Source organism: Gallus gallus, chromosome 1 (genome assembly GCF_016699485.2).
Source record: "Gallus gallus isolate bGalGal1 chromosome 1, bGalGal1.mat.broiler.GRCg7b, whole genome shotgun sequence".
NCBI lineage: Eukaryota > Metazoa > Chordata > Aves > Galliformes > Phasianidae > Gallus > Gallus gallus.
In genome coordinates, this window is record NC_052532.1 from 77,182,099 (window position 1) to 77,205,292 (window position 23,194).

At 49.6% G+C, this 23,194-nt stretch overlaps 2 protein-coding genes across 4 annotated transcripts; both read left to right on the forward strand.

Moving 5' to 3' along the window:
• The first annotated feature begins 1,156 nt into the window (after positions 1–1,156).
• On the forward strand, positions 1,157–11,638 carry P3H3 (prolyl 3-hydroxylase 3). Of its 2 annotated transcripts, XM_015293835.4 has the most exons (15): positions 1,157–1,620; positions 1,876–2,028; positions 2,387–2,570; positions 2,695–2,826; positions 3,579–3,712; positions 4,000–4,089; positions 4,439–4,491; positions 4,672–4,730; positions 5,829–5,953; positions 6,074–6,169; positions 6,946–7,096; positions 7,269–7,386; positions 10,164–10,239; positions 10,504–10,644; positions 10,939–11,638. In XM_015293835.4, exons 1-15 carry the CDS (start codon positions 1,195–1,197, stop codon positions 11,149–11,151), a joined length of 2,151 nt encoding a protein of 716 aa, XP_015149321.2. In that variant the 5' UTR covers positions 1,157–1,194; the 3' UTR covers positions 11,152–11,638. The 2 variants fall into 2 exon arrangements, 1 of the variants encoding a protein (XP_015149321.2); XR_001468849.4 differs by lacking the exons at positions 6,074–6,169; positions 6,946–7,096; positions 7,269–7,386; ... (1 more) ...; positions 10,504–10,644; positions 10,939–11,638 and adding exons at positions 4,942–5,376; positions 5,533–5,731 and having other exon boundaries at positions 4,674–4,730.
• Positions 11,257–22,957, forward strand: GNB3 (G protein subunit beta 3). 2 transcript variants are annotated; one of them, XM_040701410.2, is made up of 10 exons: positions 11,257–11,793; positions 18,122–18,222; positions 18,739–18,777; positions 18,940–19,046; positions 19,128–19,191; positions 19,314–19,476; positions 19,577–19,643; positions 20,123–20,324; positions 21,080–21,296; positions 22,104–22,957. In XM_040701410.2, exons 2-10 carry the CDS (start codon positions 18,166–18,168, stop codon positions 22,208–22,210), a joined length of 1,023 nt encoding a protein of 340 aa, XP_040557344.1. In that variant the 5' UTR covers positions 11,257–11,793; positions 18,122–18,165; the 3' UTR covers positions 22,211–22,957. The 2 variants fall into 2 exon arrangements, with proteins under 2 accessions (XP_040557344.1, NP_001376416.1); NM_001389487.2 differs by lacking the exon at positions 11,257–11,793 and adding an exon at positions 13,262–13,426.
• Positions 22,958–23,194: the final 237 nt, after the last annotated feature.

The window sequence follows — 23,194 nt, forward strand, 5'->3', positions numbered from 1 at the left end:
GTGTCTGTTTTTAAAATAATATATTAGTAATAATTTTGTTTCCATAGAAACAAAATGATTGGCCCAGTGTTTAATGAAGATTCACTGGCTTCTGGAAGGGAAATGCCAAATGTGTGGGGCGCACTTCCTCTCTTGTTAGTGTATCTGGGAGGCAGCAGATGCCCCGCAGCCCACGGGAGGGTACAGCGCCCATACTGAAGAGTCATCATTTGGAGAGGGGGTGAAAAGATTCTATCTCCATTGCAATGGAGACCTAGGCTGCCTACAACTAAACAGGAGCTGCCTCTGTGATTTTTGAAGTAGTGTTGTTTTGAAAACTTAAATCCTCTCCAGAAAGACCCTGACTCATGAAGTCGTGTTTCCACTGGTGCAATCTGCTGATTCCAGTGCAAACTTCATGACTTTGTACAAAACACTGTAGTCCAAACTTCTCAGCCAGGCAGCAGCCAGCTCAGGAAAGCTGCCAGAGCCTCTGCATGCAGGGCTCCAGGCTTCCACACCACCAAAGCTGGGAACAGTGAGGGCTAAATCAAGCTTGTGCTCTGCTCAAAACTCTTGGAAGAGAAGTGTGGTGGTATGTTGGAGATGAGACTTCTCCTTCCTCATGCTGGTTGAAGCTGCAGCCACAAGTGAATGGGATAGCTGCATGAGAGAGACTGGCAGGTATGTTGTCTTTCACCAGCCAAGCACTCCACCACACGACGGAAGCTTCTGAACTGTAACAGGTCGATGTGTGTCCTGCAGGGGTTCTCATAAACATGCTTCAACCTCTTCAGCGCCTTTCCGTCAGAGGGCCGAGGTCCCCCGGCCTGAAGGAAGGGTCAGGTTAGCCGTGGCCTGGTGGATGTCCGGACGCAGAACCGCAGCAGGCCGTGTCAGGGCTCTGCTGGCTGCACGGGCCCAGCCCGGGGTTGGTCCAAGCGCCCGTGAAGAGCGGGCAGGTCTGCAGCACCGCTCCCAGGGCCCGACACGAGCGGACGGCGGCAGCACAACGACGGGCGGCTCTCGGCTACCACACACAGGGCGCGGGCCGAGCGGGCCTAGCACGGGCCCCTGCCCCGTTACTCCTCCCGCAGCGCCGGAGCCCGCTCACCGCCCGGCCCCCTGGGTGTGTCCAGCCGGGGCCGCCAGTGCCTCCACCCGCTCGCAGACCCCCGTCGCCTCCCGCTCCTCCTCCCGCTCGGCGGCTCGGCCATGGCCTCGCTCGTCTGCCTCCTCCTCCTCCTCCTGCTCCCCGCCGCCACGTCCTCGGTCGCGGGCCGCCTGGTGCCCTACGACCTGCTGTACGCCGACGGCGTGCGGGCGTACTTCGCCCGGGACTGGGGGCGGGCGGCCGAGCTGCTGCAGCGCGCCCTGTACAGCTACGCGGGGCTGCGGGCGGCCCGTCTCGCCTGCCGGGATGCCTGCCTCCGAGAGGCCGCCTTTCTCGGCGAGCCGCCGGCCGCGGGGCCCTGGGAAGCCGCCCTCTTCGACCGGGTGCTGCAGCGTGCCGACTGCCTGCAGCATTGCCTGGGGAGCCGGCTGGGCGCCGCGCCCTCCGCGCACCGCGCCAGCCTTGTTATCCAGCGGGACTTCGAGCGGAGAGAGCCCTACAACTACCTCCAGGTGGCCTTCTTCCAGGTGGGCCTGCCCTCGGGGCCGGGGGGCGGCAGCCCCGGGGAGGGAATAGGTGGTGCCGCAGCCGGGCTCGGAGAGCGGGCTGGAGATCCCCTCATGCACGCTGCTGTGGGAGAGCAGCACAGGGCATCTCACCGTGTGGGCAAACCTGGGTGACAGCCTGGTGCCGCCGTCACAGAGCTTAGTGGGAGCAGCTGTGCAGAGGGGTGGGCCCGAAGAAAAGCAGGAGTGACATGCACAGCCTTTTTTTCTCTGCAGCTGAAGAAGCTGGACCAGGCAGTGTCTGCTGCTCACACGTTCTTTGTCGCCAATCCCCAACACCTCCAGATGCGTGAGGACATAGAGAAATACCGGCGTATGTCAGGGGTGAAGTCAGACAATTTCCGAGACCTGGAGGCCGCACCGCACTGGGTGAGGGTCCAATGCAGAACCAGACATCAGCAGCTCATACCACATTGTAGGGACCAGTGTGCGGCCCTGATCTGTTCCCACATGAGGTCCATGGCTTGAGACGAGACGTGCGTGCTTCAGTGAGGGCACGCTACTGCGATTATGGCACAGACATTTTGTGGTGACAGTTTTTGTAAGCTGCGGGGCTTTGGAGTAGTACATTTGGCCCCAGTCCAGTGGAATGGCTGTCACTGCATGGTGGGCTGTTCGTGATCCAGGCGGGCCCCTAGGTGTCAGCACCATCCTGAGAGTGACTCAGTCTCAGGGAGTCCTTTGGTGTCACCCGCGCTAATGAGGAGCCTGGATCTGTCTTCTGCAGGAAGCATATGAGGCTGGTATGCAGCATTACAATGCAGATGAGTACGTGCAGGCTGTGGACAGACTGGAGGAGTCACTCAGAGAGGCACTGTCAGCACTTGAAGAGTGTCGTGCTCTGTGTGAAGGGCCGCTGGAGGATGAAGAGGAGGAGGATTTGCAGCCTGGCCTGTATGAAGCCATTGCAGGTAGTGTTAGAGGCCCAGAGGGATGGGTAAGAAAGCCATTATTCCTACAGTGGACACGCCTCATTTTCCAGTGCTCCTGTCTGGCTGTCGGAGCTGCTGGCTTTCATGCCTCTCTTTCTTGCAGCCCATTATATTCAGGTGTTGAAGTGCAGGCAGCAGTGCGTCCTTGAAATTGCCACAAAGCCAGGGTGGATTTCTGCCACAGAAGATTTCATACCGTCTCATCTTGATTTACTGCAGTTTGCATATGATCAAGGTGAGCAGAGCTACAAACCAGTGGGTGATGCTGTGGCACCCCTTAACTTTCCACTTACATCTGAACTTGGAGGGCAGCATGTCACAGGGAGATCTGGCACACTCACCTGAGCTCTGCCTCTGCTCTCCTTCTGTCCCCATCTACCGTGCTCTGCCCAAAACCTCTCTTTGCTTGCTTCCTTGGGAAAGATCTCATGCTTTACTTTGGTCTCCTTGTGTAGATTCGGTAATGTGGCTGTTTCCACTGCGTGTGGACAAATCTTTCCTATAGTATTCTCCATTTCAAGTCCTCAATCCTGCTGTCCAAGTTGTATATTTTACACTTTCATTTTCAGTACATGGCCCCAGATCAGAGCTCTGTGTGTTATGTAGAGCATGTGCATGCATCTCAAGCCAACAATGATGCTCCTTCTAAGTCAGCCTTGCCTACTCTAGCTGAACTGGTGTCTTACCGTGACATTGGTCATTCTGTCACTTGTCCTTCAGCTCTTGGACACTTACACTCCCTCCTGTCTCCTCTAAACAAACTTCCACTAAATATAGGAAGCGAGCCCATTCTTTGTGCAGTGCATTCCCTATATTTTCTGCCCACTGGTAGAGGCACAGCTGGGTAGGGATTGAGGTGTACTCAGTGTCAGGCCTCCTACTGCCAGATTCTGGCCAGGATCAGCTGCTGCTGGCCAGTATGCATTTGCTGCTAACACCAAGTCTTTCAGAGGCATACCTGTTTGTTCTGTTTTGTCTCTGCCCAAGTTGGGAACCCGGCACTAGCTGCGGAATGTGCTGCTTCCTACTTGCTCTTCTATCCCACGGATGAGCCAGTATTGGAGAAGATGAAACAGTACCGCGCAGAACTTGGACAAGATACAGCTGTCACAGCAAGAGAGGTAGTTACAACCCCAGGTCTGTACTTTCTGGTCCCTCCCCTGTCCCACACAACAGGGTCACAGATCCAGGAAACACAAAGGGAAACATTTTACAGCAATGTGTTCCAAGTTCATGACTGAAGAAAGTGGAAGCTGAGTTTGTTTATAGTCTATACCAGGCAGGGTTCTTCTGGGACAGAATGGGCCCTCATGGCACAGAGCTGTGTGTTGGGGAAGATTTCTGCCCTGAACAGTGATAGGTTTGCCTGTTGTCAGGTGGTTGTTTGACAGCCTTTTTGCTTCCGTAGAATATTCGTCATTATGTACAGAGATCTCTTATGGAGAAGAAATTGATTTACTATGCCACGGAGCATCTAGGAGGAACTTTTAATGACCCTGTAAGTAATGATATCATCTTAAATTTCCTGCCTTGATTTCACCAAGACGGTTGCTAGAACTTGCTTCAGTAGCACCTGAATCAGAGAGGATCAGATGCTGATGAACAGGACCCCCCACGTACTTGTGAGGTGGATCTTCTAAGGCCTTTCTGTTGCTTCTGAACTGAAGGGTAGCTGGAAACTGCTGTAGTTAGCATATACCTTAACCCAGTCTTACTGTCCTCAGGCTAAGGCCAGAGCCATAGGTCTGATCTTCCATGGAGAAGAGGGACAAGGGACGGGATTTTTGTCCTGATCTACTATGGGAGAAGTTTGCTTTATGGTGAACCGTCTGCATTTGTTCCTACAGGATCTTTGGACTCCAGATGAGCTGATTCCTGAAAACCTAAAGCAAAAGTACAGGTAAGGTTGGATGAATTGACAAGGACTGAAATAGAAGTGTTGAAAGCAGGGGATAATAATACTGTCATACTGAGGAACGGGTAAAACAGGAATAAGAAATGAAATGCTGATCACAGAAGAGGGTGGACATAGCTCTGTGTACTGACAGCCCTGGTCTGTGTTTTTTCCCTTGCTCCCGAGAGAGGATCAGAAGAAGCAAAAGCAGGAAACTCTGGATATGGAAGAGAGAGGGAAGAGAGGTGAGTAGAAAAGCTTGAAGAAATATTTGGTTGCAGTCAGCTAGGCTAAATGCTGTCTTTTCTTCCATCCTCAGACATTTGAATGCTAACATATATGCAGACTGACTCGAATGGCTCAGCAAGTCTTCTCACTGTTTCTTTTCTCCATCTGTGATGCATGTGTACTCTTGCAAAATCTCGCTGCGTACCTCTCTGGGATGGGAACTTAAAGAGCACTGTGGCTGGAGAAGCTGAGGTCAGTGCTGCCTGGTTGTATGACAAGCCTGTGGACATGTAGATCCCTGTTCAGCGCAGCTGGCACGGACAGGCAGGAGTGTCTACGCAAAACATGGTTCGACTCCACCAGCCCAACTTCAAACAACACTTTTCTGAGGGGGACCAAAAGAAGGCAGGGGGAATGGAAACTGGAAACAGACAATTCAGCTTTGGCAAGCCTTTCCCTGCATAACACCAATCCAGATGGCTTGCGTCTGAATGCTGTAGACTGCAGACTGAAGTTCTGTATTCTTTCTGGCCCTATACTCTTGCAGGGCTCTGTCCTGGTATCTTTGCTTGAAGTGACCCCAAGTGGTTCTCTTTCTGTATCATGTGGGGGAGCAGATCGTTCTGAGGGCCTGAGTGCATTGGCATTCCTTACCATCCAGAGGTGAGAGGAGATGGGGAGGGAGAAGACCAAAGATCATATCATTGATCAATACCCATTGCTTCTCTTTGGAACTGGAGATAGTAGGAGGATGCACTGGAGATGCTTCTGGGGTAAAATGCGTCACCCCAGGAGGCTGGGCCTGTTTTGCTTTTGCAGTCCACCATACATTCGACTCTCCCCAGCTCCCTGCTGCTCTCCCAGCAAGCCCCAAGTTTCTGCTGGCTCTGGAAGCACTTGCTGTAGGCCAGCTCCCCAGCTGATGCTCTGGTTACTTTGAAGCATGTGAGGGATGCATGTGGCCCAGATCTACAAGGAAAGGGCACTTCTGTGGAGCTGTCCTGTCTTCCTAGTCAACGTATAGTGTCTATTTACTTTCTTATCCAGGATGGGGGTTTGCGTCTCAGGGCTTCTTAGCCAAAGCTTGCTTACATCTGTTCTTACTTCTCCTACAGGTTCTTTGCCTTTTGAGGGTATCACAGTCACCATGGATTCCCAACAGATGAATGGAACCCAGAGGGTTGTGTTTGACAGAGTCCTGACAGAGTCTGAGTGTAAGGACTTGCTCCGGTTGACAGAGGTGATGCCTGGGTCTTATAGGAATTCTATATGTGTCACTTCCTGAGCAAGCAGTATTGTAATGCTGCTGTAGAGGAGAGAAGGCAGCCTAATGTATGTCCTCTGCATCATTTTGTTTCAGGCAGCAAGAGGAACAGGAGATGGCTATCGAGCGAGACGGTCCCCTCACACCCCACATGAGAGATTTGAAGGGTTAACCGTTCTGAAGGCCATGCAGGTGAGTGGCTCTGTGAGCCTGCCATCTTCTTGTCTGGATGCAATAGTCTTACAGGTCTGCATAGCTTAGAATAGTGGTGAAATTTAAGGTGGAAGGAGCCTCCGGAGATCTCTGCTTTGCCCCTCTGCTCACAGCATGGCTAACTTCAAAGCTGGATTAAATTCCTCAAGGCTTTATGAATGCAAGTAGTGAACATATCCAAAGTTTGAGGTTGCCCATCCTCTCTGGGTGCCTTTCTCAGTACTGTGCAGATATCAAGGACAAGTCGTTTTTGCTTGTATCTAGCCAAAATTTCTCTTGCTGCAACTTGCTCCCATTGCCTCTTGTCTTTTCACTGTGTCTGTCTAAGAAGTGATTGGCTCCATCTTCTCCTTAACTGCCTTTCAGGTGATAGGAGACTGCAGTTAGGTCCTCTCTTGGCCTTCTGTTCTCTAGGTTGAAGAAACCTAGCTCTTCAGCCTCTTCTTCTAAGTCATGTGTTCCAGATCTCCATCTGTCCTAGGACATTTTACTGAGGGCTCACTCCAGTTTGCTAGTGTCCCTCCTATCCTGGGACACAAAATGATGATGCATTACAGATGTGGCTTCACACTCTCAGTAGAGGGAAAGAATCACTGCACTGCACACATGCATACCTGACATTTATAGGAGAAAATGTTATTTTCTTACCTGCATGACCACAGGAGTTTACACAGATCTGTGTACAGACTCTGTACACGTGTCATTTCTTAGAGTATCTCTGTGAGTATTCTAACAGGCTTGTTTTTCACTTGTAGCTAGCCCAGAATGGGGACGTGGACTGGAGAGATGCCAAATTGCTTCTGCAGGCCAGTGAGAAATCACGGAAAATCATAGAATCCTATTTCACTCCAGGAAAGAAACTGCATTTCTCATTCACACACCTTGTGTGCCGCACAGCAGTAGAAGGTAAAGAATCCTTTACCCTGTTAGTCCACCCTCCTGGAGAGCCTTTTTCCTAGTCCCAGCCACATACTTTCAGGAGAGTCTTCCCTTTACTCTCTTGTGTCCCTCACTCTCTGCCTTATTCTTTCTTGAAATTTAAAATGCTCTTACTCTTTTTGGCAATTTCCCTTTTCAGAAGAGCAGGAAGGTCGCATGGATCTTAGTCATCCTGTCCATGCTGATAACTGTCTGTTGGATCCTGAGGGGAAAGAGTGCTGGAAAGAGCCACCTGCCTATGTCTACAGGGACTACAGGTAAGAGAAAGGGATCTGCATTAGAGCTTGTGGAGATCAAAACGTCTCCCCAGCCCCAAGAAAGTATGAGCTCAGCTTATAAAAACCAGCCAATGGGTCATTGGCTCAAAGTGAGAGTTATAGCATGAGGCTGAGAGCTGCATCAGTGGATTCAGAGTGAGGTGTCATACACCTTCCCTAGGCTGCTCTTTCTTCCCTCCCCACGTTCAGCATTGACAGACAGCACAATGAAACTGAGAGGCTGATGGATCTCGAACCATGATATTGTCTTTTGTCTCTCACAATGCTACAGTCTACTGCTACCACTTAGAAGAAGATGTTTCTTTGAATTTTATTCTGTCTTTCTCAGTCTTACTCTCCCACTGTCCACACATTACAGGACAGGGAGAACCAGGCTCCTTGAATTTTCCTTTGTTTGAACTGTCAGAGTACTTTGGTGACTATTCTCCCATTGATCTCTCTGAGGATTCGCTATCAGTACTTTGTGTTGGGATTTTCCACTGCATGTGAGAGGTTGTTCCAGATTGCAGCAGATTTTGTTAACTGTATGGGAACTACTGAGTCACGGCTTGAACCACTGATTGAGCACCTGAAGCAAACACTGAGTCAGCCCTGAGAGCACAGGTGAAGGCAATTCACCTGTGTGACCGGAAGGGGTGGAGCCTGGCTGCACCTCTCCTAGACCCCATTTAAGGGCTGACTGCCATTGGGGAAGGATCTCTGGTTGGAGATCTCTCCCTCGTGGAGTTTTTTCTTGCAAGCCTGGATCCTTGGAGACAGATGAGCATTCCTTTCCTGTTGTCCTTTTTGCTGTTCTGCTCCTGTATCGCCTTTCCACTGCGCTAATCTTTCCAACTGTAACAGTTACTCTTCTGTGAAAGAAACAAATAGGTTTTCAAGATGGTGACAAGCCTTGCGGGTTGCAGCCAAATGTGACCAGTTCACCATGTTTGTGGGTTTGTTTTTTTTTTCCCTATTCACCATCTTATCCTTGGGCACCGAAAAAAAATGTATATGCCTTTTCTTTGAGTGGCAGCTGAACCCGGAGCAGAAACTTGCTATGAACAGCCTATGGTAGGGATGTGGGACTTAGAGGAAATTCATTTGGAGTCTTTAATTCTATTTCCCTCCTTCCATAGATGTTAACTTGGTATAGTCAGATTGTAAAGTTACAAGGCTCTGTCTTATAAGTGGTTAGTTGTCTATTTCCTTTGCAGGAAGGTTTATCCTATCACCTTACTCCTCTCTGAATAGTAGAATTCTCTGACTTATATGTCAGTGTATCCTAAAATATTCTTCCTGGATCTATGCTGCTCAGCTATTTCTTGGAGTATTCTGCCCTCTGTCAGAGTGAAGTGTGGTAGACCAAGCAGCTTAGTAAGGGCCTTGCTCTTCTAGTGTCCTTTTGAAAGAGGATCCTATGTTCCAGATTGTCTAAGAAACACCATTCAAATACTTCCTGGATTTCTTCTGTGTATCTGTGCTAGACTCATTAATTAAATATTAAACAGAAATGGGCTGGAGGGTCCAAGAGTTCCAGTAATCCTTGTCCAGGTGAACAGTAATCCTCCCCGTGCCACTTGTGTGCTATTCAGTGTGTGCTGTTCGCATGCTCTTCTTCACCTTCGCTGTGTCAGTTAGTAATTTCTCTAATGGCACTGTTCTGATAAGTTTTTAACAGAGTCCAAACTGACAAAATTGAGCAGATTATTTTTCCTTGAGAAACTGTTTTGTCAAAGATTATGTGACTAACCGACTGCTTTTAGTATACCCATGTAACGAAACTGTTTTCCATGTACCTCTTGTCCTTCCATTATCTGTCTCCTCAGAAATGGATTTGAAAGCCCTGCAGACTTCTGAAGTTGAGCTGATAGGCCTATTGATGCCTCAGCCAATCCTCCTGCCCCTTTGTATGCGTGGAAGCTGTCATAGCTTTTCTCCAGTCCTATGTTATGACCCTGATTTGAGTCTTTTTAAAACCCCATGGGAGAAGATCTATAACTTAATGGACTCTGGAGCTGGTAATCATGTAATTGTAATTATGTATTTAATATTTTGCTTCAGCAGCCACAGTGTTAATATCTATTTCATGCAACTAGTCCCAGTAACGAGCCCCTTTTGTCCCTTTGGCATTCTCTCTTTGGTTTAATTGAATATGAAGAACAATTCATCCAGTTTGTGGTTCTTTTTTTCATTTAGTTGACTGTGGTCTTGCCTGCTCTTCACAGTCACCTCCGTGCTTCTCTTTTTGTCTTGTACGAGTAAAGAAATTTCTTGTTTTAATTTTCTTTTCCACGTGCACCATGCCTCTTTTTGACTATTCCTGTGTTACTCTCTATTCCTTGGTTCTTAAGACCTGGCACTCTTTGTTGATCAATCTCCTCTTCCACGCTTTGGATTGTTCACAATATTAAAACACAAACAAGGTCACACCAGGTCAGGTCTAAGGTCTGCTTAGCCCAGGGCATTGTCACAATGGTGCCACAGGGGCGTGCTGCAGAGTATTTAAGAAAAAAAAACAAAAGCCAGAATGAGTGTGTGGGTCTAACTCCATGGAGTACTCTCCCAGCCTCCTGTGGCTTGCAGCTCAGGACTCCCCTGCGCTAAGCACTGCTGTATTTAACACCCCCAAATGGATTCTCACAATAATTGATCGAGTCATTTTTTGAACCTCTGGCATTAATTAGGTGCTGCAGTTTCCTATGACAAGTAGTGTGGGAAGCGCCATGGCTGAATGAGCATCACAATCCATACGTCTTCTTTCTTCTTGTCCACAGTGGCATTCTCTACCTCAATGATGACTTCCGAGGTGGGAGCCTTTTCTTCACTGACATAGACACTGTGACTGTCACGGTAGGTCTGGGACTGACCAAATGAAGGACAAAGGACTGAGCATGACCAGGTGGGAGGCAGCCAAGTTCAGCACTAGTGTTGTAGCAAATTCAAATAGGGGCAGCTAAAGGCAAATTGAGGCAAATCTCAAACAGAGAAGAGGTTAACTCCTTTCTAGCAGAGATGTTCCAGGCTTACAGTCTGTGGGCAGCACTATATCTGTAGAAGGGCAGTGTGCCCCAGAGCAAGGGGCTGCTGGTTTCATTCTCTTCTCTCTCCTGGCAGGCTAATGTGCATCCTAAGTGTGGGAGACTGGTAGCTTTCAGCTCTGGCAAGGAGAATCCCCATGGCGTGCGGGCAGTGAGCCAAGGCAGGCGCTGTGCCATTGCTCTCTGGTACACGCACTCCGCAGAGCATGCTGAGCAGGTAAAGGGCCATGCTGGAGAAACAAACACAAACACCTTCAAACTAGATCAGATCCTCTGAAGAAACACTTTTGAGTTTCCACATGGGGCAGCATTTCATGGTTGTTCTCTGACAAGATACCCAGTGGAGGAAGTCACTGGAGGAAGTCAGCTTCTGATGAGTCCTGCAAGAGAGAATGGATTCTGGCAGGGTTGGATGGATGTGGCAAAGATCATATGTGTTTCTCCAGGCCCTGTGAGCAGGTCTGAGATCCTGGTAGGGAGAGGTTGACATCATTTTTCTCTACGGCTGCAGGAGCGGGTGAAGGCAGAAGAGCTGATGGAGCAGAGAGCTGTGGAAGAGAACCAGCCTGATGGAGAAGAATATCACGGGGCTGATCGCAGCAGCAGATCCTCCCCAGAGCCTCTTGTTTCCGGTGGTGGGACCAGGCCCACAAGCCAGAAGCATAAGTCTGTCTCGGAAAGGACGCAGCACCCCAAGAAGCTGCGGGCCAGAGATGAGTTCTAAGTACATGGGGCCCTGGGAAGGACTGGCACATGCAGTGGGCTCACAGGTCTTGGTAGTAGTGGGACCACAGAGGCCTGGAGCAGTTTACTAGCATGCTAGAGCCATAGTGATGGGGAGGGAATGCAGTTTTCTTCTCTGTGACTGCCCAGAAGCTGAAAAATGGTAGTGGGAACAGAGTACTAAAGCTAGATGCACCAGGATCTTTCTTCAGTGCCCTGACAACGTGTTTGTGTCATTCAGAAGTAAGAAGGCAGGCCCCCTTGCCAGTCTGCTCTCAGAACAAGCTTCTTGGTCCTCTGGGGCCAAAGCCAAGAGTGCTAGGAGAAGCCTGGAGAGTTTGAGGAGCAAGGCCTGTCTCATATTCAGGAATTCAAAGGAGAGGCCTCTGGATTTCCTTGGTGCCTGCAAACCTTGAGAACCCCGAGACTGGCATATGCAAGGGAAGATGAGACACTGTGACTATATGGAATAAAAGGAAAGTGCTGGACACACGTAGTGGGAGCTTGAGTCTGTACACGAGGAGGGACACATGCAGATTGGTTGCTGATGGAAATTTAATTAACAAATGATGGAAGGAGATTGAGCCCTTAATGAAAGAAAACAAACAAAGTATTTGTCCAGATGCCATCTACTTGTGATAGGGTAAGAAAGCTCTGCTATGGCTCACCCCTGGAAAATGTGGGAGCTCCTTTAAAAAAAAGCACTGTACACTCACATTTCCCTGAGGTGAGGTTTCTTTTCCTTTTTTGTTCATGCACCAAATTGTCTGTGAAGGCAGATATTTTGTTTATAATTTTCCATGCTGATATAGAGACAATCTGCTGTCATTGCCCAGGGGATTAGTGTCCAGAGATGAGATTATATTGTAGCCAAACAGGAATTGAATGAGGTGGATATGGAGTACGAAAAAGAGCAGTGAGCGTTTTCTTGGGAAGCATCAGAGCTATGAAACAGGGCTTAATGAGAGCTGCATGGAGACTACGAATGTGGTATGGGAGGGAAGAAGTCTGAACAGTTGGGGCCAGTTTTGTAAGAGCTTCCCCTTGTGCTTGAGCGTTCCCCTCCTTGCTGTTTGGCTCAAGGGCCCTGCCAAGTGAAACGTGTTAGCCGCAGTCCCACAGTGCTGAAGGAGCTGGACTGAAGCAGGGAAGCCTTTCCCCCCTCTGAATCCTGACACTTCCTTAATACGCAAACCTTGGAATCATGGATCAACAACCCTTTTTGCCTCCTGATCTTCCCAGGATCGTGGGGAAAAGCAAATTTGATGCATGCATTTCAAGTTCCCTACCCTTAGAAGGAGATCTACAAGGTCCTAGCATCCACAGGTTCCTCCCAGTGATTTACATGGGTTGCTGGATGTCTCCTGCTTGATGAGACCCTTTTTGGTGGGGTGTGGGGCCAGTGTCCACAGCTCTGGCTTGCTCTACCCAAAGGTGGCTTGGGTGATTAGACTGATGGCTTCCTGACGTCAGATGAGATCCGTTAAAAGGTATTTATCTCAGGCTTGGGCCAAAGCTGCGGGAGAGATTAAAAAAGATTGAGGCCAAGATAATCCCCTCGCAGCATCCCACTAAAGTGGCTGCCAAAAGGCACACCACCAAATCTTTTGCCGCTCCTGGCCTCTGTACCAGGTTCTGTTTTCCCCATGCAGAGCTGAAGTTTGCTGCCCGGAGAGGTTGGGACCCCAACCCTGCGCCGCTGTGGGTCTTGCCCCGGCAGGGCTGCTGTGAGTGACACCATTTCCTCTTACTGACATGCACAGTGCACTCTGTGTCTGCGAAAATGGGAATTCCTGTGGACCATGAGGTGCACAAGCCCTGCCCCGGTGGTTTATAATCCTAGCCTGTTCTGGCTAATCTTCACTTTATTAGTTTGTGGCTCACATGAACAGGGATTCAAATGTGCCCGCAATGGTTGCTTTCCCTTCGAGAGGAGGGTGCTACTCTCTCTTTTCACCCCTCCCCATCCACCTGCTTTGCATTACGTCCCAATCCGATTTCCCCAAGTCTCTGGTGTCTGATTTAATTTGCCTGACGCTGCTCCTGGAATCAGCCCTCCCCCGGCCCCTCCCGTCCACAGCCTTCCAGCTCCCCATGGGGAGATCAGTCCTGGGAGAGGTTGAGGAGCTGAGAGGGAGCCAGGGTGGACGACAGGACCGACTGGGCACCACGAGGGGACAAGGACCTTCTGGCTGGTGGGAAGCCATCCTCAGCTGGGAGGCAGGCTGTGAGAGTCCCAACTAGGGAAGGCAACCCGGCCTGTGCTACAGATCCTGGTAAGGATGCTGCTTTGTTGCCCCCCATTTCACTGCGGAGAAGCTGGCACTTGGGACGCTGGGTTTCCTGGTCTGATGCTGTGGTGCACTGGGGTCTTTGCACAGGTGCTGATCCTGTGTGCAGGTATCTGAGGAAAAAGGAGGGAAGAGCTGGTGGAGAAGTTGGGGATGGTGCTGAGGTGCCTTTACAGTGATGAGGGACTCTGCACTGGGACAAGGTCACTTGTTCTCACCGTGAGAGCTAAATCCCACTGGCTTCCAGACTGGAGCAGGAGGGCAGTGCTTCCCCTGAGGGAGTTGGTGCCCACCACCCTGTGCAACTCTGTGCTACTGCTGTGCTTCTGCACACTTCTTTGCAGCCAGACAATTTTTTTTGGATGGAGAGCAGCCCACAAAAAGGGGAACAGAGCAGGGTAATTTTACCCTGGCTTTTGATCTCCATCAAAGGAGAGGGGGATCATCTCTGTATCCGGCTCTGCAAGGAGCCTAGGGTCACCAGGGCGAGCATGCAAGGCCAGCCAGGGGATTATGCGGAGACCCAGGGATGCTACCTATTAATATTCAGTCTTCCTTCCTGCATCTTTCCCCTTTCTATTTGCAGCCCTCCTTCAGCATCCCACAGAGAGACCACTCCCTGCCCAGTGTGGGGGAGTCCACCCCGAGGCAAGAAAATTTGAGGGTCTGACTCCCTTTTCTCCCACCTGTTGCTCACCTCCATCCCCACAAGCACATGGTGTAGGTGGCTTAGCAGGACTGTACCCGGGGGTGTAGGATGGGATGCTGCCCTGACATAGTGCAAGGTACACAGCTACTGCCCTGACAAGTCACGATGTGGCAGCAAAAGGCAGGGAAGGTGTCCAGGGACTCAGAATGGGTCTGGCAGTCCACCAACAAGAGCACTGCAGCAGGGGACTCCAGCCAGCTCACCAGAAAAGGCAGAAGGGGGAAGAGCACAGTGGAACAGAGCAGAGAGAGGAAAGCTGCTTTTGAAATCTAGGCACCGTCAACTGGATGAGCACAACCAACGCAGAGAGCAGAAGAGGGGCTGAGGTGGTCTGACTGGGCACAGGCTGTTTGCATTGCAGTGCTCCCCAGGTGTGCATGGCTCACTAGAGGCACGGCGCTATGGAGCAGTGCTGGTGCCATGGGTCCTCTCCTGCTCTGTTGTAGTGCCAGAATGCCAGTGGTGAAAACGATTTGTCAAAGGGACCTAACAATTTGGTTTCCTCTACTACTTAGCACTGATCTGAAAGTTACTTCCAGAAAGCAGTGGGAGTGCACCATTTGGAAGCCTTTCCATTTAAAACCGTTCTTGTCAGCTTCCGTGAGCTTATCTGCAGATCCGTAAGAAATGCGCGTCCCTGAGGTCCTGCTCAGGGCGGTACCGTGCCTTGGCCAGGCTCCAACCTCCATTCCACGTTCCCTTCATCTTCCCAGATTCAGTTCCCCCATTTCCTACCCCAAATTTACATGACAAGCCGCTCTTCTGCACACCTGTCGTGGTCCTCCCAGGATACAGCTGCGCCGCAGTGGGGACTTCATAACTTGCTCTGAACAAATTTCAGTGGAATGTGATGGGTGGAGGTGCCTGGTGAAACTGGGGATATTATTATCTCTCATCTGTGGCTCCTTGTCCTGAGGCTGAGGACAATTCCCAACATCGTTTAGATTGTTCCCTCAGAGGGATTTAAAGATTCAGGTGGAGATCTGAACCTGAGCTGCACCTTCTCTATACTTAGCCCTTTTTATCCATCCTTGAGATCATGCCCCTGCCCTTTGATCTTCCTGTCAGCTCTGAGAGCCCTGCATCTACTCATGCACCTTGGCAGAGAAGGCTCCTAGAAAATGGCTCTCCAGTGCCGTATTTGAGGAAAAAAGATACATCCAGGGAAAGGAAGAGAATGGGTTAAAAAAAACAAACAGGAGAGATACAGAAGAGTCTGTGGACCCAAGGAGTGCCAGTGGATGTGCATGTGGCCAGTTTCATTTGGGCAAGAATTGCAGGAGTGGAAGGAACAGAGAAAAATGGCTTCCAGTACTGTGCAGGTCTAAGCAGACAAAAACAGAAGTCCACAAGGGTGGCTTAGGGGAGGTGAATGGATGGTGATTCCAGACAGGCAAAGGTCTGTGAAAAGATGGCCCGCACAGCAGAGAGATGGTGCTGTTCCAGCCAGGAGAAGCTTGAGATGAGTTCTCTCTGGTGACAGAAACGGGGCCCAAGGGAATGGCATGGAGCTGCACTGGGAGGGTCAGGTTGGGAGTTAGGAAAAGGTTCTTCACCGGGGGGCGGTGGGGCCCCGGAACAAGCTGCCCAGGGCTATGGGCACAGCCCCAAGCTGTCAGAGTTCAAAGAGTGTTTGGACGCCACTCTCAGACGTAGAGTTTGAGGTTTGGGTGGTGCTGTGCAGAGCCAGAAGCTGGGCTCAAATCCTTGTGGATCCCTTCAAACTTGGGATATTCTATGGTTCTGTGATTCTGTGGAAGAGAATCACAGAAGAGATTCATGGAAAAGCTAAGCCTTCATGTTTTGGGGACCAAACAGGGGAGAATGGAAGGAGAGAGTGAATGGGAAGCAAAACAAGTGTCCAGCAAAAACAGGCAACCAGTGCTAAGGGTGTTTGTCCTGAGGGACAACCACCAGGAGATGAGGAGCCTGTTACTGAAAGCTGCAAGACCTCCTCAGCATCTGCCCAGTCAGCTGGTGAGCTGAGGGATGGAGTGGGCTGTCCGACCCTTTTCTGAAGAGAAGTGCGTTCAGATGGGTTTTCAGAAATGACATTATTCAGCCCTCTTTGTTTCACCTCTGGGAGAAACCTCGTCACCACTGCTCTGTCAAGAGAAGCAAAAAACAGTGGCAAGGGGCCAGCTCAGGTGCTGATTCCCCCCCCCCCCATCATTCTGTACAGCTGAGGCAGCCCTAAGCCACCACTAGGTGCATTCCTCAGGCTCTGACATGGTGTCCCTGGGCCTGCACCCTGCTCCCTCACCATGCGTGGTACAGGTATCAGGCAAGGGGCAGCCATGCTGGAACACTGTTCAGGCTTGCAGGCAGGTGGTACAAGACTTCCTCTGCAAAGCGTAGTCTGAAAAATCCTCTCCCTAGGATAAGTACCTGCCAGCTGGGAGCTGAGGGAAACCTGCATTTCCCTCAGCTTTGACCAAGCAGAAACTAATCCTGCTTGAAGCATCAAAAGACAGAGCTGCTCAGGGGAAGGGATTCTGAAGAGAAACTCAGAGAGCTCAGAGGGGGCAACTGTACAAGAATTGTAAGCAAAATTGGGATTCAGGACCTGTCAGTGCCTGGGGAGTGCCCACAGCCAGAGAGCAAGGCCTTTAGGCAGTAGGCCAGAGCAGGATAGAGATGCTGTGGCTCATGGGGAGTAGCAGTAGTTCTGCAGGTGCTGCTGGAGTCTCACAGGCCTTGGACAAAGTGCCAGCTTTAAGGATGAACACCTGAAACATTTCTGGACACACACACCTACCAAGGAGAAAGATTGAAATAATAAAGGCCATATTTGTCTACAAGAGGGGAGATGTCAGAATCACTGGTGGAGTTTTAAGTACACCAAATGGAAAAGACAGAACAAAACTGAGATGTTGTACAATCATACAGTGTAGCTGTAACTTGAACATGAATTGCAGTTCTGGTTCATTGCCCTCTCTACACAAGTGTATCATTTATGCTCTGCAAACCACTGAAAAGCAGTTGGAGAACAATGGAGGTGATGGTATGCAAGAGTTTACATGTAAGGAATGACTAAGTGTGCTCTGCACTCTGAAAAAGAGATGGATAAAGGTGAATATGACAAACATCAATACAATTCTGAGTGACACTGAGGTGAATAGAGACCATTTATTTGCAGATTGTTTCAACTCAAAGCTGGGAACCTCCACGTGTAACTAGTGCCATTTGGGTGTATCAGAACCAGGAACGTCTTCATAAAGCATGCTACTGAGTTGTGGAATCCCTCACCACGGTGCACTGAAGATACTAAACTTTGACAATGGCACAAAAAGTGACAGGACAACTGTGTAGAAAACCTGTGAGAAGGCCTTGTGTATTGTAATGCTGCCACTAGCTTTGGAAGCCAGTGAAAAGCTGGGGCTATGAAAGTAGGAGAAATACTGCTATCTGCCTATATTATTCTCAGATTCCTCCCTAGGTGTCCACTTTATTTATTTATTTATTCATTTAAATGGGAAACTAGAAGGGAACTCTGATAGAGCACCTTAACAATCCCTCAATTTCCTTGATGGAGGACCGTTGAACACTGCCTGTTGATGCTTTGCCTATGACAAGGGATAGGAAATCAGTCCCTCTGGTTATCCCTCATCAAGTTTCATCCTCCTGGAGCTGAGACAGTTTGGCTAAGGACAGGGAAAAGCAAACCCATGCATGGCTTTGTAGGCCCTGGCACAGAGAGGTTATAATTGAAGAAATAGTGGGCAAGTGCAGCAGAACTTCAGCAAGAAGTTCTTCAGCTTCTCAGTGTTCATGTAAGCAGGACACAAGACCAAGAGGACTTTTGATGAGGTCCAGTATGACGTTCCCAAATGCTAAGGGCATACAATGAGACATTTTCAGTCATTCAACCAAAAATCAACCTTATCAGAGACGCCTACATTTCCATAATTGAGCAGTCCTATTGTTGGCCTTTCTACCTCTCATCAGTCTCCCTTAATTTGTCTTCCCAGATTCAAGGTTGCCCACGTGGAGAAGCCACCTCTAGCTCAGAAAGATGGGGGAAATGGAACAGATGAAGCAGGAGGCTGAGCAGCTGAAGAAGCAGATTGCGGTAACGCTGGCAATAGTCATGAAACTGCTGACAGAGTGTCTATCCCTCGTGTCCAAGTCTCCAACTTGGAGCTGAGATTTCATCCTTGGAGACTTCTGCAGCACCGTACAGCCCTCTAAATGCTAATGGAGATCTTGCTAGTATGGAGGGAGGGATTGGAAGGAAAAGGAGGAGGGAATGGACATTGACATCATGGCTGCAGATGAGCAAAGACTAATTCATCTCCAGACCTCTGTCTGTGGGGGCAGCTGGTGTTCTGCCAGGCTGGAGGATTCATGGAAAAGGTGTTGCATGGGGAACCGGGCAGCCTTAGACTCACCTCTCTACTGCTTGTTTGACTGGTGCTGAGCAGCCCTTGTCACAGACCAGGGATGCCTTGTGCTGGGTACAATACAAACTAAGCAAAACTCCTATCCATTTTAAATGAGCCTTTAGGGAATGCCCCTGAATTTCACTTGCTGTTGCCTCCATCACACAGCCTTTTTTCTGTCTCATCTACTCTTGTCTCTCCTTCAGGATGCCCGGAAAGCTTGTGCAGACACAACACTTGCTCAGGTAAGAGCCAGGGCTGATTGGGCAGGTTAGCATGCATGAGGTCATCTAGCATCACTTCCAAGGGGACTCTCCAGGTTGGAAGCAGTTAGGAAGCAGGGATAGGGGGGCAGTACAGCTCCTGTCAGTCCCAGATTTATCTCCCTCGCCCTGCTCTTTCCTCAGATTGTGTCTGGAGTGGAGGTTGTTGGCCGCATTCAGATGCGGACCCGAAGGACTCTGCGTGGGCATTTGGCCAAGATCTACGCCATGCACTGGTCAACAGACTCCAAGTGAGAAAGACATAGACATAGAGAGCAAGAAGGCTCTGGCAGAGAAAGACCTACTAACACAATCTTATTCCTTTCTCACAGACTCCTGGTCAGTGCCTCACAAGATGGGAAACTGATCGTGTGGGACACATACACAACTAACAAGGTAAGAGTCACGTGGTTGCAGAAAACTGGGATGGGATGCAGGATTGGAACCCTTCAGATGCCCTTGCCCTGCTCTCCTATCTACTCTGCTGCCAGAGGCCAGACATTTTTTTTTCCTTCCAGGTTCATGCCATCCCTTTGCGTTCCTCCTGGGTCATGACCTGTGCCTATGCACCCTCAGGCAATTTTGTGGCCTGTGGGGGCCTTGACAACATGTGCTCCATCTACAACCTCAAGACACGTGAAGGCAACGTCAAAGTGAGCAGGGAACTCTCAGCTCATACAGGTGGGTGTTCTGCCTACCAGTGGCCTGGGTGCCTCTGCTTCCAAATCTCACTCTTCTAACCCTTCTCTGTCTCTCATACTCGCTGGTTCCTGCTCCCCAGGTTACCTCTCCTGCTGCCGGTTTCTTGACGACAACAGTATTGTGACTAGCTCTGGAGATACCACATGGTAAGTATTATCCTCTATCTTATTGACATGAGCAGCCGCAGGCATTGAAAACTCACACTGGTCCCCTCATATACTGCATTTTGGGAGAACTCTGCCTCAGGGTGCTGTGTGATCTCAGGCGCAGACTCTGTGCAGTCCCTCTGGCTCTTATGGCTCAGCAAATGGTGCTCTTTCACTCTGCAGCACCTTTCTTCCCACTTTACGTAAGGATGAATTGTTTTACCTGAAGGCCACAAAGAGCAACTCAGGAAGCCAGACTCATTGCTCTCCCTTGGCAGAGCAGCTGCTGCTTTCCTCTGTTGAGATCAGGTCAAGATATAGGTCTATTGGTGAAACGGCAGGGACTATACTCCCACTCATCTCATGTGGTACCCAGGCCCATGACTTCCCTCCTTTGTTCTGCAAGCAGGACAGCTCTTTAACCCAGCTAACAGCGCTGTATGGCCTTGTCCGGCTCTGACAAGTTCTCTCTCCCACAGTGCACTCTGGGACATTGAGACAGGGCAGCAGAAGACCGTGTTCCTGGGTCACACTGGAGACTGTATGAGCTTGGCAGTTTCCCCAGACTTCAAACTGTTCATCTCTGGGGCCTGTGATGCCACTGCCAAACTGTGGGACGTGCGGGAGGGTACCTGCCGCCAGACATTCTCAGGGCACGAGTCTGATATCAATGCCATCTGCGTACGTATGCCATCTGTGTGGTAGAGGGGAAGAAGAGAAAAAAGATGGGCCAGCAATGAAATAGTCTCAGGTCAAGGCTGAGAGAGGCTGTCACAGTCATGTGAGGAACAAGGGTCTTGGGATCCAGCCTGAAGCAAGGAGGGCCTGAGTTCAGGTTGGGGGCTGGTTCTTCCCAGGCACTGGTGCACCAAAGCACCTGCTGTTCTTCAAACCTGGTTTGGACCCAGCCAGTACACCATCATCTGTGGAGCTCAGCACTATAACATGTGTTTATGCTGCTTTGCTTGTACCAGCTGTTGGGAACCCCAGTTCAGGCATGATCTAGGATCCCTGACAGAAGGCACAGGTGAGGTAGCTGGAATATCTAATTCAGCTGAGGATCTCATCTTCAGCTTGTAGGGGTGGTAACTTGGGATCACAAGGAGATTGTCTGAAGAGGAAATCTTTATGTAAGGCAGCAGAGAGATCTGGGGAAGTATCCACCATAGAGGCAAGGATTCAAACCAGAGCCCTAGAGATGACAGGACAGGAAGTGTATCAGTGTAATCTCTTTCTGCTAATTAAATGAGTCTGCTGGCTTCCTGCAGTGTACAGCTTTTCTCACCTGACACACCGCTATTCTTCTGCCACACCTGCTCCTGAGGAGCTTGATTTTTGCTCTGGGGGTTGGGGGCAGGACGCACCCAGGAAGCACGTATGAGAAAGTGGCTTCGGGTGAAAATCCATAAGATTAAAATCTGGTGTGCCCTTCACAGTTCTTCCCTAATGGCGAAGCCATCTGCACTGGCTCAGATGATGCCACCTGCCGCCTCTTTGACCTCCGGGCAGACCAGGAGCTCATAGTGTACTCTCACGAAAGCATCATCTGCGGAATCACGTCAGTCGCCTTCTCCCGCAGCGGGCGCCTCTTGCTTGCTGGATACGACGACTTCAACTGCAACATCTGGGACTCCCTGAAAGCAGAACGTGTGGGTGAGTCGCTCCTGGAGGCACCTTTCATTCTCTGCACAGGTCTTCTATCCCTACCAAAGCAAGGAAAAGCGATGTGTCCTTGATTTTTCTAAAAGGGACACATCCTATACCAACCAAAACTCAGCAATTCTTCCTTGTGCTTAAATAATAAATACAACTATCTTAAGTACTGTTGGCTTTAATGTTAAGCAGGTCAAGGCTTTAAACAAGTTTTTCAGAAGGGAAAAGTGTCGGTATTCCTCTTAGCTAAACTGCTCTCAAACATCAGTCTTATTTCACACATTCCTACAGCGCTGCATGGTGGCCAGGCACCAAGCTGAGCATGGACCTGGGCTTGTATCCAGCAGCTGTGGATGTTCTGTGGTGCAAAGGATACACCCAGTTACCATCTCTCTTACAGATGTGGCTCCTAGCCCCCAAAAATTTATATCACAGCCCATCTTTTGATCTCAAACAACATTGCTCTTTTAGTTTTGTCAGGGACACCTTCCTTTCTTAGCCTTACAATGGCTCCATGGTGAAAACAGTTGGCAACAATCTCTTGTATTGAGGATGCTTCTAGGTGGACCTTCCCAAGAACATTGCTCCTTGGCCAGATACCCTAGTTGTACACCACGCACCAATGTTCTTCTTCACACTTGCTCTTATTAGCCAGGTACAGATTGCTAATCACATTTTGCAGGAACAGAATGATGCACAAGAGACCGGGTACATGGACCATCGGGAGCACACTCAGTTCAGTCAAGCCCTTTGCTTTCTCCCCAGCCTTATTTCTTTTACTGATGTCTCATCTTCCTCTCCCATCAGGAATCCTTTCTGGCCATGACAATAGAGTGAGCTGCTTGGGGGTTACAGCAGATGGCATGGCTGTTGCCACTGGCTCCTGGGACAGCTTCCTCAAGATTTGGAACTAAGGACAGCAGAGGAGAGGGAAAGAACAGCGGAAGCACGGCCCACAGCAACAGCATCATCAGCCAAGCACAACGGAAACACCTACTTGTCACTCTCACTTGTCTCTACACACAGGTTGCTTACAGGGGTCTCCTAGAGTGAAAGGGCAAGGAGGGGGAGTACACACACTGGCTGTTCTCTCTACCTCTAAGCAAGCCCAGTCTCTTGCAGGCTTGAAGACCTGCAAAACACAAGTTACATCTCTGGACTTTACAGGTTCAAACCTGTAATGATGTTCAAACACCCTGCATCTTCCTTCAAACACCTCTACCTACATTTGATATCCAGCCCTTGGAGGACCCCGCATTCAACACCTCTGTCCCAGATCTCTGTCTTCAATTTAACTATACCTAGCTTTTGTGTGGCTGTCATATTCCTGCAGGCAGCCCCAGAGACATACTAGGCTTGAGATTTATAACATGCAACCCCTACCGAGCAGGTAGTGTAAATTGGGCTCATTTTCCACAGGGGAAAACTTAGCTCAAGTCTTATCTATGGATAAATGGGAGGAAGGATAGCCCTCAGACCTTCCAGAATACCAGAGAATGATTTGTTCTTATTTGTTTGCTTCTTGCTGTTCCTTCTCTTTTTGCCTCGTTCCTATATTGTGCAGTGACCCTGTCTAACCAGTAGCCATCAGCCACCGCTTTCATGTCTGTTCTAGATCTCCATAGTCCAGGCAAATAAAGAAAGCTGACATGAGCACCACAGACTATGTTACAGACTATGTTATTTCCAGGACTGCTCTTCTCCTATGAACATTCTCTCTTGACTCTCTCTAAAGAACATATTCTTTTAAGTCCACAAGGAAGGTGTTCCTCTGTTGCTTTGTTGAGAATAGCCCCATTTGTCCTGAAGTTCACTGCTCTGAGTTAGAATGGGGCACTGAAATTATATTAGAGATCTGACACAGCTATTATGTTTGGCTGGTATTCCACTCGTTGGCT

Coding starts and splice junctions, on each gene's coding strand:
- P3H3 (XM_015293835.4), top strand. CDS start 1,195: ATGGCCTCGCTCGTCTGCCTCCTCCTCCTCCTCCTGCTCCCCGCCGCC. Junction 4,492..4,671: donor AACCTAAAGCAAAAGTACAG/GTAAGGTTGGAT, acceptor CTTGCTCCCGAG/AGAGGATCAGAAGAAGCAAA. Junction 5,954..6,073: donor ACTTGCTCCGGTTGACAGAG/GTGATGCCTGGG, acceptor ATTTTGTTTCAG/GCAGCAAGAGGAACAGGAGA.
- GNB3 (XM_040701410.2), top strand. CDS start 18,166: ATGGGGGAAATGGAACAGATGAAGCAGGAGGCTGAGCAGCTGAAGAAG. Junction 19,047..19,127: donor CACTGGTCAACAGACTCCAA/GTGAGAAAGACA, acceptor CCTTTCTCACAG/ACTCCTGGTCAGTGCCTCAC. Junction 20,325..21,079: donor CTGATATCAATGCCATCTGC/GTACGTATGCCA, acceptor TGCCCTTCACAG/TTCTTCCCTAATGGCGAAGC.